The 13,732-nt window shown below is 41.0% G+C and overlaps 1 protein-coding gene across 1 annotated transcript in view; it reads right to left on the bottom strand.

Moving 5' to 3' along the window:
• Positions 1-2,096: 2,096 nt before the first annotated feature.
• Positions 2,097-13,732, bottom strand: part of LOC144633177 (uncharacterized) — a 36,983-nt gene continuing 25,347 nt past the window's right edge. The window contains exons 12-14 of the mRNA XM_078491982.1: positions 4,715-4,856; positions 3,948-4,466; positions 2,097-3,690 (exon numbers count right to left, since the gene is read on the bottom strand). Coding sequence (XP_078348108.1) covers positions 3,347-3,690; positions 3,948-4,466; positions 4,715-4,856 — 1,005 coding nt within the window. The 3' untranslated portion in view covers positions 2,097-3,346. The remainder of the gene's footprint in view (positions 3,691-3,947; positions 4,467-4,714; positions 4,857-13,732) is intronic.

Here is a 13,732-nt window from a genome sequence, read left to right as displayed (position 1 = left end):
TCGAAAAGGGCCTTTTGTTAGAAGAGAAATGGTAAATAAAAGATTTATTCTACCGTCTTTCAAGGTTTTGGTCCGAAAGCACAAAAATCAACCACCCAGCGAATATGGCCAGTTGGAAGGTGGGGTAGTTTGAAACTTCTAGAGCTATTTTTGGGCCAGGTATGATTTTTTTTTCACTTCATAATTGAAAAGCGCAACAACTATAACTGGTGAAAACTCAACCACGGCCTTGCAAAATGCAAACAGAGAACTCCAATTTTAGTTGTTAAAGCCAATTAATTATAGTACAATACAAAGTTTCAACTTAAAATTGAGTTGAAATTCTCTATTGTGGTTGTTGTTTGGTTGGTTTTCATCCTCCAAGTGACCATGCTTACAAGATCTTACAATAATCGCACTGTAATTTCAAAAACGCAAACAAACAAATGACTGGACAACTCTTTTTTATTAACAGCTGCACACAAAGTTTCCAGTACTAGTTATGACACTGTTAGAAGTCATAATATACTGTTTACACCATCTAATTCTACTAAGCTAAAACAAGCTGCTAGTCTGGCTGGTTGCTCAGTTGGCAAAGCAACGGTGATGTAATAGGCCATTTTCGAGTTACCCTTTGCCTCTGTTTAAAAACAAGTCTCCATGCGAAACTATTTAAATGAAAATGAGTTTGATTTGTATGAAAATGGACTTGTAGGTGAAACTCATTTTTATTTGAATGGTTTTGCACGTAGACTCGTTTTGAAACAGAGGCAAAGGGTAACTCGGAACAGAAACCAATTCCTTTCTACTACGCTCGCGAGGAAATTCCTGCGTTATTTTGCAGCACTATAAATTACTCACTTAGAGGTACTTCTCTACTTTCAAACTAAACTCAGTTTCGCAAAATTTAATCAAGCTTCCACTTTGAAACATGCATAACAGTCAAGTCACGTTTATGTACAAATGGGCCAACAAGACTAATAACTAAAGTAAAGGCAGAGATAGCTTTAAGCTATTTCAGTTATGTAACCTCATCTTTGTTCATTCATACTATAGATAGGAAATTTACGCTTCGGTGATCCAAAACCGTAATGGCAAAACAAGCTTACTTAAGTTATACCCAAGCAGGATGCACGGGTTAGACGGCGGTCGACAAAAGAGGAGCCAATCGGAACCGGCGCGGTGTTTGGTACCTAAACTAAGCAAATTAACATGAACCTTATTAATTTGGTTATTTCTCTAGAAAAAAAAAAAAAAACAAGCAAACAAAAAACACGACGAACTTACGGAATAACACAACAAGATGAACAGAACCAAGAGAATATTTATATTCTTTTGCCAAACTTAACTGAAGTTAACAGTGTTAGTGTGACCACAACCAATATTAAGTTATGTTTACTCTAAACAGCTTTTCAAACATGTCTAAGCTTCAGTGTAAACGGTGCTCTTAGATTAACAAACACTTACAATAAATACTTAATCTAAATTACTGTGAAACTCTTCTGCCACCCCATAAAACAATGGGCCCATTTGCTCAAATTACGATTAATCTTACTTTGAATTAAATTTTAAACTTTTTCAGTGAAATTTTGTTTTTTCTCTTTTAACAACCCAGCCCCATGATTAATCCTTGAATTTTCCTCCCATCGCAGAGCCTATCTAAGAGAAGCCAAAGTAGTGTCATGCCGATAGCATGCAGTTGTTGACTATTCGATTGGCTAAAAGGTTTGGAAACCAGGCGAATGTTCAGTCAGGAAATTTCGCAAGTGGCAAGTTTCACACTACAATACAGCAAATTGAGCAATGTACACGCCTCTAATGCATCAGTCAATTGAAACCCTGGCCCCCCGACCCCCGGGACTTACCGGGGAATTTAACATTTACCAAGTGTTAAAACGCGGCTTATTTACCCGCCCTATGGGCCTAGACGTCTGTTTAAAGCCCCGCATAGCAGGGGCATCCGAATCGACTTTCAGGAAAAAAAAACGGACAAAAATCTTGATTTCGTTGCAGTACCTAACAGGTTTTTAAGAGAGATGTTCAGTGTGATCTTTCAAGAAAGCTCGTTCCAATTCAATGGAAAAGATTGCCCCCCCCCCCCCCCCCCCCACAAGATTATCTTTTAATAAGCACATCAAACAGCCATGGGCACGACAATCGCCGCAGTTTCTGCTGTCATCTTCACGGCCAAAATAGAAAACAAAACAGCTTTCACCCTACGATATAATTCACGGCTGAAATCTCAGAAACAGAAACTACTTTCTTGGAGACGATAGTGAACAAAGGTGGCAGATTACAAGTACAATATAATGAGTCTATTTTTATCGTGCGAACACATTAAATACAAACCCAGGCGTCGCGAAAGGCTTTATCAAGGAAGAAGCGTGGAGACTTTTTAGAACGGATTCCTCAGAACGAACATTTTGAGAAAAGCATTTAGTCCTTTATGTTAAATCTCGGCTGCCGTCCCCGCTTCAGGTGATCGCGTGCTGTTAAATCACCGCTCCACGGCCCCGGTCTACTGACATTTTGTTTAAACCACCGCCCACCAGGGCCAACGCGCCGTTAAAAGTGCGTTAAATCCCGGCTTTGGACGCGTTAAATCCCCGGTATTAAAGTCCCGGGGGTCGGGGGGCCGGGGTTTCAATTGACTGATGCATAAACCTATTTACAATTCGCTTGTAAAACTCGTTCCTCGTTCGGAATCTGGGTCTAATGCCACGCAACACCTCAGGGAAAGGCGTTGCGTTACTACCCAATAACTGCTGGTAAAGAGACCAGTGTTTCCTTCACACATATAAATCAGTGCAAAATTGAGGGCGCCTTTGCTTGGTGACCTCTGAAATTGATCGTGTTTTGTCCAAAATTCTAATTATTCTAAGTCGATTCTATCCGATAATACTGATGAATTTGGTAGCGTCCAGATCCCAGAGTGGCATGGCCATATAAAATTTCACCGCACGAAATTGATATATTTTAAATTAGTAGTTACTCTTAGACTGATGCGGCACATGCGAAAAGCATTTTTGTCGCTAGCGAGTAGCTTCCTTGGGATCGTAACCATACATAAAACGACTATTTCAATTCAAAACCACTGCAATTAATTTATTAAGTGCGCCATCGTAAACAAAAAAACTTGTCAAAAGATTCGCAGAGTTAAAAGACGTTTCTCTAGTAATTATTATTTATCAGTTATCAACAGCGAGTGGAGTTTAAGGCCGATAGAGGCAAGAAAATTCCTTAAGTACTGACAAACTAACTTCATCTTTGTCTGTAGGAATGGAGTCCTCTCTACTCGCTATGGTAGCACAAATTCATTATTAATAGCTGCATAAATTTTGTTTTGTGAGGCGAGGGTTTGGTTTTTCTACAGTAATGTAATGTTCACATGACCATGTCCAGCTGTATTGTAACAACACTCGTTTTGCTGATCTTTTCCATCGTTGAAAGATCCTCCCCCTCCTCCACATGAATCATCTTCATTACTTCCACTGCTTCCACCAGAGTACCCTCCACCGCCTCCACTACCCCATATTGCATTAGAGTACCCTCCACTACCCCATCCTGCACCACCGCCACCTCCACCTCCAAAACCTCCGTTCGCGCTCCAAGAGTTTCCTCCCACTCCACCCTGATAAAATCCCTTACCCCCTTCCGCACCCCCATAGCTTGAGTCTCTTCCACTGGAATAAAAACCGCCACCGCCACCACCTAAAAAGATGAAACCAGTTGACTCATTCGTATATTGAAAAAATTCAAAACTAAATTTAACAGTGTTTGAAATAAAGTTTTAGTTGAATAGGTGTTCCAACGACATCACTTATTTTAGAAATCTTGGCTACGAAATAACTAGATAATAATACTCAGCTCTACTATTTATACTTTTTTGCCCAATCAAATATTCTTTTTTAATATAATTGACTTCGGTGTCGGGTCCAGTGAAAACGATCATCAGAAACCACTCTCACCTGAATACCCATCATCAGCAGTATGTGCTCCACGTCCATCGCTCCCTCCTGACCATGACTGGTGCCCAGGATTCCCTGCTGTACTTGTGTTGGCATCACATCCAGCATGTCTTGATGTTACAGCTCTAAGGCCTCCTCCGCCTCCAGCTATTATCAAAGGTGTGTTGCTTCCTCTCACTACAAATGTACCTCCACCGCCTCCAGAACTATAAAAGACCCTGTTAATTCCTCCTTCTTGGCCAACAAGAATTTGAATTATTTCTCCTTTGGATAAGTTAAAAGTTCCAATCATTCTTGCCCCTCTTCCTTGGTATTGGCTGTTGTTACTGTTTTGACCGTACCCCCCTGCTGCTCCTACTGCTTCTATTCTGTATTCACCAGTGTACGGCACAGTCCACTGTTGAATACCACTTGACAGTGTAACGTGACCATCATGATCCTGACCTGTGTAATGACTGCCAAGTGATGTTGGACCATATCTTCTACTTGCACCGAGATGTGTAAATACAGCATTGAATGCTGGGTAATTAAGACAAAAAGAGATCAAAGTTCAACACTAGTAACAAATTTAATTAATACTAAATAAAGAAACGCTGAAACCAAATTGTAGCCAAAAAACAATTAAAGAAAAAACAAAGCAAAACTATCTGAAGGCAGAGAAAAACTATTTCAGTTTTCCTTTGGATAGAAATGTCAATTCAGGTCATTATTTATTTATATCAAAAATGTTGTAAATAGCTGCCGAAATAGAAAGCATCCTTCATTACCTCGCAGACATCCATACAGCTCCACTCTCATTGATATGCCGTCATTCCAATCTTTAGGTCGGAAACGAATGTACCGTGCTGTGATTGGTGGGTTTAGATAATGATAAACAACAGTGTTCTTGTCTGTATTTCCAACAAATACCTAAATAAGTAAGAAAGTAAATTGTTCATGAGTCATTTTAGATCCTGATCATTACAATGGAGGGTTGAATAATAAATGTTGAATACTGGCTGAAAACCGTTAAGGACATTTATAACCCAGGAATTACGGTCGTTCTGTCAGTGATTGATTCTTTTACTTATATACTAATATAAACAAAACTATGATTGAATTCTCAAATAAACACACACATGAGAGTTACCGGTTGTGGCACAACTTGCAAAAAAACCGCTCGGGCTCGCCTGGCTCGCTGGCTCGCCAGTCTCGCCTCGCTATTTTTTGCAAGTTGTGTCCACAACCGGTAACTCTCATGTGTGTGGGGGTCGCAATGCCAAAACTCTCATGTGTGTGGGGCCCGCAAGGCCAGCCCTTTTGTGTGCGGGGCTCGCAAGGCCAACCCTGTGCTAGGAATAAATATCAATTGAACAAATATTTTTAAGGTATATACACCGAAAAATGGCTGCCGCAAGATATTCGTCAGAAGTTTTGCAAGCTATGATGGAGGAAAACCTCCGTGAATTTCAAGAAAACCCCCAAAGAAATTTAACTTTTTTATTGGCCCACCCCGATTTTAACGAATGGCTCCGTGTATGGAAAATGAACATACCGGAAGCTAACGAAAACAACAAAGATCTTTACACTTTTGCAAGAAAAAACAAAAAAAAGTTTTATGAGCTTTTGGTAAGCGAAATTGATGACTTACAAAATTTAAAAGCAAGCTTTGGACTTGAAGTCAAATTTTCAAAAAAAATAGACGGTGAGACGCAACACATGGAACACTATTTCAGAGAAAGTGAACCACACCTTTTTTTAAAAAACGACAAAGACCAAATAAAAAAAGAGTTTGACAAATTTATTGACAAAGCAAAGGGAGAAATTGAGGGTTGGTCAGAGAACGGCTCTGGGTGGGCCATTGAAAGAATAACAAATGCGTACATCAACGTTGCGCGTTATCAGCCATTGAGAGGAGGAACTTATTTGCCTTTGCCCCCAAAGTTGGCAAACAAGAAAGCAATTATTAACGTGCAAAACAGAGATAACCAATGCCTAAAATGGGCTTTGAGAGCTGCATTATTTCCTCCAAGAGATGGGAAAAATCCACAAAGAACAAGCAGATACCCAGTTGACGACGGCATTAACTACAATGGAATCAATTTTCCAACTCCACTAAAGCAGATTGACAGGCTTGAGGCGCAAAATAAAAACCTTGCAATAAATGTGCTTGGGTGGGACTCAGAAGACGAATGTGTGATACCTTTAAGATTAAGCGAAAAAGAAAATAGCATTCCCCGTATATTTCTTATGTTGATTGAGTCAGGATTAACACAGCACTACTGTTTTATAAAAAGAGTAAGTGCTTTGTTACATGACCAAACCGGAGATCAGCATAAAAAACACTTTTGCATGATGTGCTTGACAGGTTTTACAAGAGAAGACTTGCTCGAAAAGCACAAAAAATATTGCAATGGCGCTAAAGGCAGACCAACAAGAATCGAAATGCCGGAGAAGGGGAAAAACACTCTTTCTTTTAAAAACTACCACAAACAAATGAAAGCGCCTTACCAAATTTACGCCGACTTGGAGGCACTGCTAAGGCCAATAGAAGGGTGTAAACGCGAAACGGCCGAGGAGCGCCAGAAAAGAAAAGACCTTGGTGAAGAAGTGAAAGACATGAAGCCGAGTTACACAGACAAAACAGAACAGCACGAGGCATGCGGATTTGCTTACACAGTTGTAAGGAGTGATGGTGAACACGAAAAAACATTTGTGTACAGAGGACAAAACGCCGTTGAAGTATTTTTGAACTGTCTTTTAAGTGAAGAAAGAAAAATAAGATATGAATTGTCAAAGCCAAAACCTCTTGTGATGACGGCAAAAGACTGGGTAAACTTCAAAAATGCAACCAATTGCCACATTTGCGAAGAAACGCTAATGAAACAAAACTTTTTGGACTCTTTGCCAGTTTGGATTGGAAACAAAAAGGAGCTTAATTACTTTGGGCAGATGCACAAAAAATGTTATTACAGAAAGGAAAAAGAGGTAAAAAACCTGGATACCGAAACCCACTATAAGCTAAAAAAGCTTGAAAAAGAAACACACAAATTAGCAGCGAAAAACCAAAAAAACTGCTTAGCGTGCCACAAGCCGCTTATCCAGCCGAACTACAAGGATGTGGTAAAAGACCATTGCCACATAACAGGCAAGTTTCGAGGAGCCGCACACAACATTTGTAACTTTATGATGCGATTAGATCCGAAAAAGGTCCAAATACCAGTTGCATTTCACAACCTGAGGGGTTATGATGCGCACCATTTAATGCAGTCAATTTCAAAGATTTCAAAAGAGGCACAGAAAGAAGTAAAATGTGTTGCAAACAACATGGAAAAATACATCACATTTTCACTTGGCAAACTGCGTTTTATAGACAGCTTAAACTTTCTTAAAGGAAGTCTTGATTCACTTGTAAAAGCGATGCCGAAGGAGGAATTAAATATAACAAAATCTAATTCAACACAGTCGTCTGATGAAAGCTTTGAACTTCTTTGCAAAAAGGGAATCTATCCTTACGAATACATGGACTCATGGGAAAGATTTAGCGAAACAAGTTTGCCTGAAAAAGAAAAGTTTTACAGCAAACTTAATGATGAGAACATAACGGATAAAGAGTACGAACACGCGCAAAACGTGTGGGAAACCTTTGGCTGCCAGACCCTGGGCGACTATCACGATTTGTACGTTAAGACTGACGTGACCCTGTTAGCCGACGTCTTTGAAAGCTTCCGAAAACTCTGTCTTGAGAAGTACGGGTTGGACCCCGCGAATTATTACACGACGCCAGGCCTTGCTTGGGACGCACTCTTGAAAAAGACAGGCGTGGAGCTTGAGTTACTTACAGACTATGAAATGCATCTTTTTGTCGAAAGGGGAATAAGAGGCGGGATTTCGATGGTAAGCAAGAGGTATGCAAAGGCGAACAACCCTTATGTTGAGGGATTTGACCCGAGCCAGCCAAAAAAATACATAACGTACCTCGATGCGAATAACCTTTACGGGTGGGCAATGAGCAAGCCGCTTCCAAAAAGTGGATTTAGATGGAAAAAGGTTATGCCAACAGAAAAAGAAATAACGACAAAAAAAGAGTATGCAAAAGCTGGATGGATTTTAGAGGTGGACTTGGAATACCCGAAAGAGCTGCATGACGCCCACAACAGCTATCCATTAGCACCAGAGAAAAAGAAAATAAACAAAGAAATGTTTTCGCCTTACCAAAACAAAACAATAAAAAATCTTGATTTGCACCCGCCAGACACCGAAAAGCTTGTTTTAACTCTTGAAGACAAAACCAATTACGTCGTGCATTACCGAAACTTGCAGTTTTATCTAAAACAGGGAATGAAACTCAAAAAAGTGCACAGGGTCTTAGAGTTTGAACAAGAGGCGTGGATGGAGCCGTACATCCGGATGAACACAGAATTCCGAAAAGAAGCGAAAAGCGACTTTGAAAAGAACTTTTACAAGCTGATGAATAACTCAGTTTTTGGAAAAACAATGGAAAACCTGAGAAACCGTGTAGACATAAGAATAGTGCGCAGCGACGAAACAAAGAAAATAAGAAAATTAGTTGCAAGCCCATTGTATTCAAGACATGTAATGTTTTCAAACGATCTGGTTGGAATAGCCATGCGAAAAAGTAAGCTTTTTCTTAATAAACCGGTCTACACAGGCATGACCATCCTTGACGTAAGCAAGTTATGTATGTACGATTTTTATTACAACCACCTGAAAAAAGAGTACGGGGAGCGTTGCGAGCTTTTGTATACAGACACAGACAGCCTTTTGCTTGAGATAGAAACAGAAGACGTTTACGCGGACATGGCAGAAAACATTGACAAGTACGACACAAGCGACTACCCGAAAGATCATTCGCTGTTTTCAACAAAAAACAAAAAAGTTTTGGGAAAAATGAAAGACGAATGCGCAGGAAAACAAATTTCAGAGTGCGTTTGTTTGAGGCCAAAAATGTATTCAATAATGACAGAAGGTGAAAGCAAAAATGAAATTGAAAAAATAAAGAAAGGCTTCCCTGAGGTGGAAATAAAAGAGTGCGCGTGCGCAGGGGCCGGGAAAAGAATGCAGGCAATAATGGCAAACGATGAAGAATTGGTCAAAAAAATAATAAAGAAACATCCGAAAGCAAGTGTGCTAAAATGTTGCAAAATGCTAAAAGTGGACGAAATAAATATAAAAAAGGCAAAGGGGGTAAAAGAGTGTGTGACAAAGAAAAAGATAAATCACGAAAATTTCAAAGAAACACTTTTCCAAACCAAGGAAAGCTTTCACGAAATGCACATGCTAAGAAGCTTTAAGCATGAGTTGTGTTCGATAGTGGTGAACAAAAAATCGCTGTCCTCCTTTGACTCAAAGCGATGGATAGCGGATGATGGGATACATACAAATGCTTACGGGTATAAGTTTTGCGAAACAAAGCCTACATAAACATAACGTTTAGAGCTTTTCTGAGCCCAAGGGGCTCAAGCACTAAGTGCTTGGTGGTAACTGTGTATTTGGAGGAATAACAAGCAATTCTTCACGCACGAAGCCGCGCTTTGGACCATCGTGCAAGTAATAAAGAACTGGCTGATTAGGTTTAGTAACAGACCTTTCAATGCTGTAGACTTTAAATGACCAAATCGGATCTGTAGCCCTTTTTACGCCGCCTTCCAGCTCGCCAGGTTGGTAGAGATAGCGCACATTAACGAGAGAGGGTATTTTTTTTTCTTTCTTGCCAACAGGCCTTGTATATTTTGAGGACGGTTTGGACGAAACAGCCTTTTCTTTGATTGCAGTAGCAGGTTTTTTTCCAGTAAGACTGGTAACTTCGTTGTTCAGAGCGGTAACAACTTCGGGAAGCCTTTTTACCCACGCTGTCGACCGCTGGCCAGATGGCAGGTTCATCTCGACACCGTACTGATAACCAAACAGGCGCCCTGCCAGTGTTTGATTAAAACGTTCAACAATAGCTTGATCTCTGTGAATGTTAACACGCCCGCGTCTAATATAGGTTTTGTGATTTTCCATTTCTTTAGTAACAGCTCCCATGAATTCGCGACCAGGGTCAACTTGAAGCATCTGTGGCCATTTTAGTGCACTTCGCCTGTAAATTGTCTGAAAACCTTTTGCAACCTCAGTTGAATCTTTGGAGGTCAAAGGCTCGGCCTCTTTGAAACGGCTGGCAACGTCAACAACAGTCAGAGCGTATTTGTAAACTTTTCGCCCTCGCGGCAGTTTGTCGTGTGGCAGAAAAAGAAGGTCCGCCTGGTGGACCGCGTTAGGAGAAGAAACATCAAATTTTGGGCGAGGAACGTATCGTGGTGCCGGAAGGTAGATCTGCCAAAGGGCCTGCTTAACTAGCCACTTTTTAGCAGCATCTTCGGAAACCTTGGCCGCCTCGGCTAATTTTTTTATCGCTGCAATTCCCTTCCAGTAGCCCTGGGGGCTATAGTAGACTTTCGAGATTTTCTTCGAAAAGTTTTGCTCCGCAAAAATCTTTGCATCCATGTGTATATAAGAAAAAAAGAAAAGTTTAAAGAAACCGAAAGGCAGCGTACCCAAGTGCAAGCGCGCCAGCGCCAACGAACATAAGTTCACCTTGTTTCTGCTGCTCACTTGGCTGATAGAAATCAGAGAACTTGGGTTCTTTCGGAGGAATCATTTGTTTGTCAGGATGTGCCTGGTTGTAGAGTTTGAAAGCGTAGTCTGTGTTCGTAAAGTTTTGTTTCGCTTGCTGTTTGATCTCATTGTTGGTTTCGATCCAGTCGAGAAGCTTCGTGCGGTCGCGAGAGTACTTCGCGTAAGCTGCCTGGTAAGCCTCGAGAGCTTTGTCGTGTCTTTCTTTTTCTTTCAAAGCGGCGTCATCTCCGCCACCCAAAGCTCGAGCAAGATAGTTGCCGCCAATGAAAGCAGCAGCGTTCAAGATAGCTCCGCCAGCCATAATCGCGACGCTTGCCATTTTGTTATTATACTATTCTAATTTTTTTTTAATTGGTTGGGAGAATTTTCTGGTCCTCGAGATACTGTTTAAGTGCAACGCTGCCAGCCATGACGGCTGTGAACTTTACATAGTTCATAAAACTGCTGCTTGGGTCGGATGTGAAGTTTTCTTTTACAACTTTTTTGGCAGCCCAGCCGATTCCGGCGGCGAGACCTGTAATGGTGGCGGCATCCATGAGCGTTTTCACGAGCTTGTTGTCGGACATGGCGGTTCAGTATAAAATAATAAAAAATATTCAATTGAAAAATTTTTTTGTTTATTCTTCACCGTTTTGCGAAGCAAAGTTTGCAACTTCTTCACCAGATTCAACTTCTTTTGTTTTTTTTATACCTCTTTTAAAAATTGTATCCTCATCCTTTTGCACCCGAATAGCGGTTTTAACGCAAGTTTTGGAAAATTCAAACCAAAGTAATGCAATACCAGCCATAGCTGCACCTTTAACAAGGTTGTCAAGAATAAAACCAAGGGACATTGTCGGTATAATAAATGAAAAATAAATGTTCAAAAGAAATTTTTTAATCCATCGGACGGATTCCTCTTTGTTTGCGAGGTCTAATGGCATTTTGGATTGTCGAAGGCGTGTCTGAAGAACGCGTTGCAACCCTTCCAATACTTTCTGCTGTAACTGGTGTGTCATCAGTTATAAGAGTTGGCGGAGCTTTAAATGTTGGACTTCTTTTTTCGTTGACAAAGGCTTTGATGTCTTCGCGTTTGACATAAGTTGTAACGATTGCACCGCCGATACCAAGCAAAGATATCCATTGATTTGTGGTGAGACCGCTTGATTGCGGCTGAGCCTCGGGCGGAGCTGGTTCCGTTACGGCCGGTGGTGTTACATTTCGCTTTGCAGCAGCAGATTTCTTTTCCTTTTCTTTTGCAATTATTGCAGCAGCCTCGACAGCAGCTTTTTTCTGTGCTTCACGAGCCTGTTTTGTTTTTTCAGCTGCAAGCTTGCCAGCAGCAACTCGCTTTGGATTTTTGGCAGGCTTTGTTGCTGGATTTGTTGAAGTAACTTGTTTCTGTTCTTCTTGAGCGATCGGAGTTTGTTCGAGCTCGGCCATTTATAATAAAAAAAAATAATATTTAAATAGAAAATTGCTCAGCAAGATTTTTTGCTAAGCAATTGCTAAGCATTGTTCAGTAATTACTTAGCATTTTCTTAGCATTGCTCAGAAAAATCTTCAGTAGTGTTTGTGTCCGCATCTTTGGAAGCACCTTTGGTTTCGCACAGCGAAGTGTGCGACTTTGTAGCTTCGTTTAAAACAATGTGCTTTGTTGTGATGAGCGCAGCATTTGCAACGGCAAGAAAGCGGCCGCATTTCAAAGCCAGACCGCCTGCCAAAGTGGACAGCTCTTTACTGATAATGTAGTCGTTTTTGAGTTCCTTTTGATAATCATTGACGTCCTTGATATTTACGGCCATACCAACGACTTTAGTAACAAGAAAAATAAAGCTGTCAATCAAGCTGTCGGTTGTTTTGGATCCAACGTATGCCTCATATCTCTTTAAGTACTTTTCAACTTCTTTATCTGTCAAGCGCTTCACCTGCTCGTGTGTCAGTTGCACACCGATTGCTTCTTTGGCTTTTCCTGTTGAAACAAGGATTGCAAGCTGTTCACGCAAAGCAGGAATGTCAGGGCCTTGAATGAGTGCCATAGCGCTTTCTGTACTTTCTGGTTCAGCTCCTAGCAGTTCCATTACGGAAGCTAATTCTTGTTCACTTGCAGCGCCCTTGACGCTCTCGGGAGGAGAAGTTGCGAACGGGTCAGCCATTTATTACTCTAAAAAATATGTTCAATAAGAAAATTTTGTGCCGTAAGGGTGGCGATGAGAAATGACAAGATGCGAAAACTTATTTTTTTTTAGCTTTAAAATGATTTCTTTGTAATCCTCATTGGCAAGTTCGCCAGCGTAATCCTCAAAGATTGCCTTCGTGGTCTTGGCAGAGGGGGTGTAAAAGAAAACGATTGCCGCCACATTTTCGCGGAATGAGGCTGTTATGCTTGTCATTTTTTGAGTTAACACCCATATGCTCAAGCCTGCGTGGCGAGCAGAGAAAGCAAGATTCACCAATTCACCCGTTCTTCCCTTTACATCTTTCGATGCAGCACAGTCGTCGAGGATGATAAGCGTGTTCGTACCCTCAAAAAGAAATCTTGAAAGCCTTAACCAAGATTCCACCTCGTGCTGCTCACAAATTAAAACAAAAAATCGAAGATCTTCCTCAGCAAAGCGATAATAAGTCTTGTTGTGCGCGAACGTCGGGCAGATGAGCACGATGTAGTCAAACTTGCCTCGGAAAGGGCCACAAAGCTGATTGACCACGTATCTTGTTTTTCCTGAGTTCGTTGGTCCCACAATGAGGGCGTTGAAGGGTATATTGGCAGGATCCATCTTCGTTCGTATATGTACCTAAGGTACACTTTTTCAAAGAAAAAATTATAAAAGCACAGATTCTAACTGCCTGCCAATTATATTCATTTGGGCGTCGCTGATTACGTAAATGTGGCAGTTCAAATTACCTGAGCCGCTTGCTTTCCTCTCTAGCTCAAGCTGGACACCGTCCTTTGTGTTCACAAGGCGCGTGCCGCTTCCGTGCATCGAGTGGTCAGCCATGGAACGCAGATCAATAAGAAGGCCAAACTTGTCTTCTGTGTAAAACTTTTGCATAGTCATGTGCTGCGTTTTATTTTTTTCTTTCATGTAGAATCTTTTAACTTCTCCCCAAATGTCCATTCCTTCGATGCCGTTGTTGTACAGCATGTTTGGCGAGCCGTTGACAGTGATGCTTACTTTTGTAAGGTC

The sequence above is a fragment of the Oculina patagonica genome, chromosome 12 (genome assembly GCF_052425735.1).
Source record: "Oculina patagonica isolate OP01 chromosome 12, crgOcupat, whole genome shotgun sequence".
NCBI classification, from domain to species: domain Eukaryota; kingdom Metazoa; phylum Cnidaria; class Anthozoa; order Scleractinia; family Oculinidae; genus Oculina; species Oculina patagonica.
This window is presented reverse-complemented; position numbering and strand designations above follow the sequence as displayed.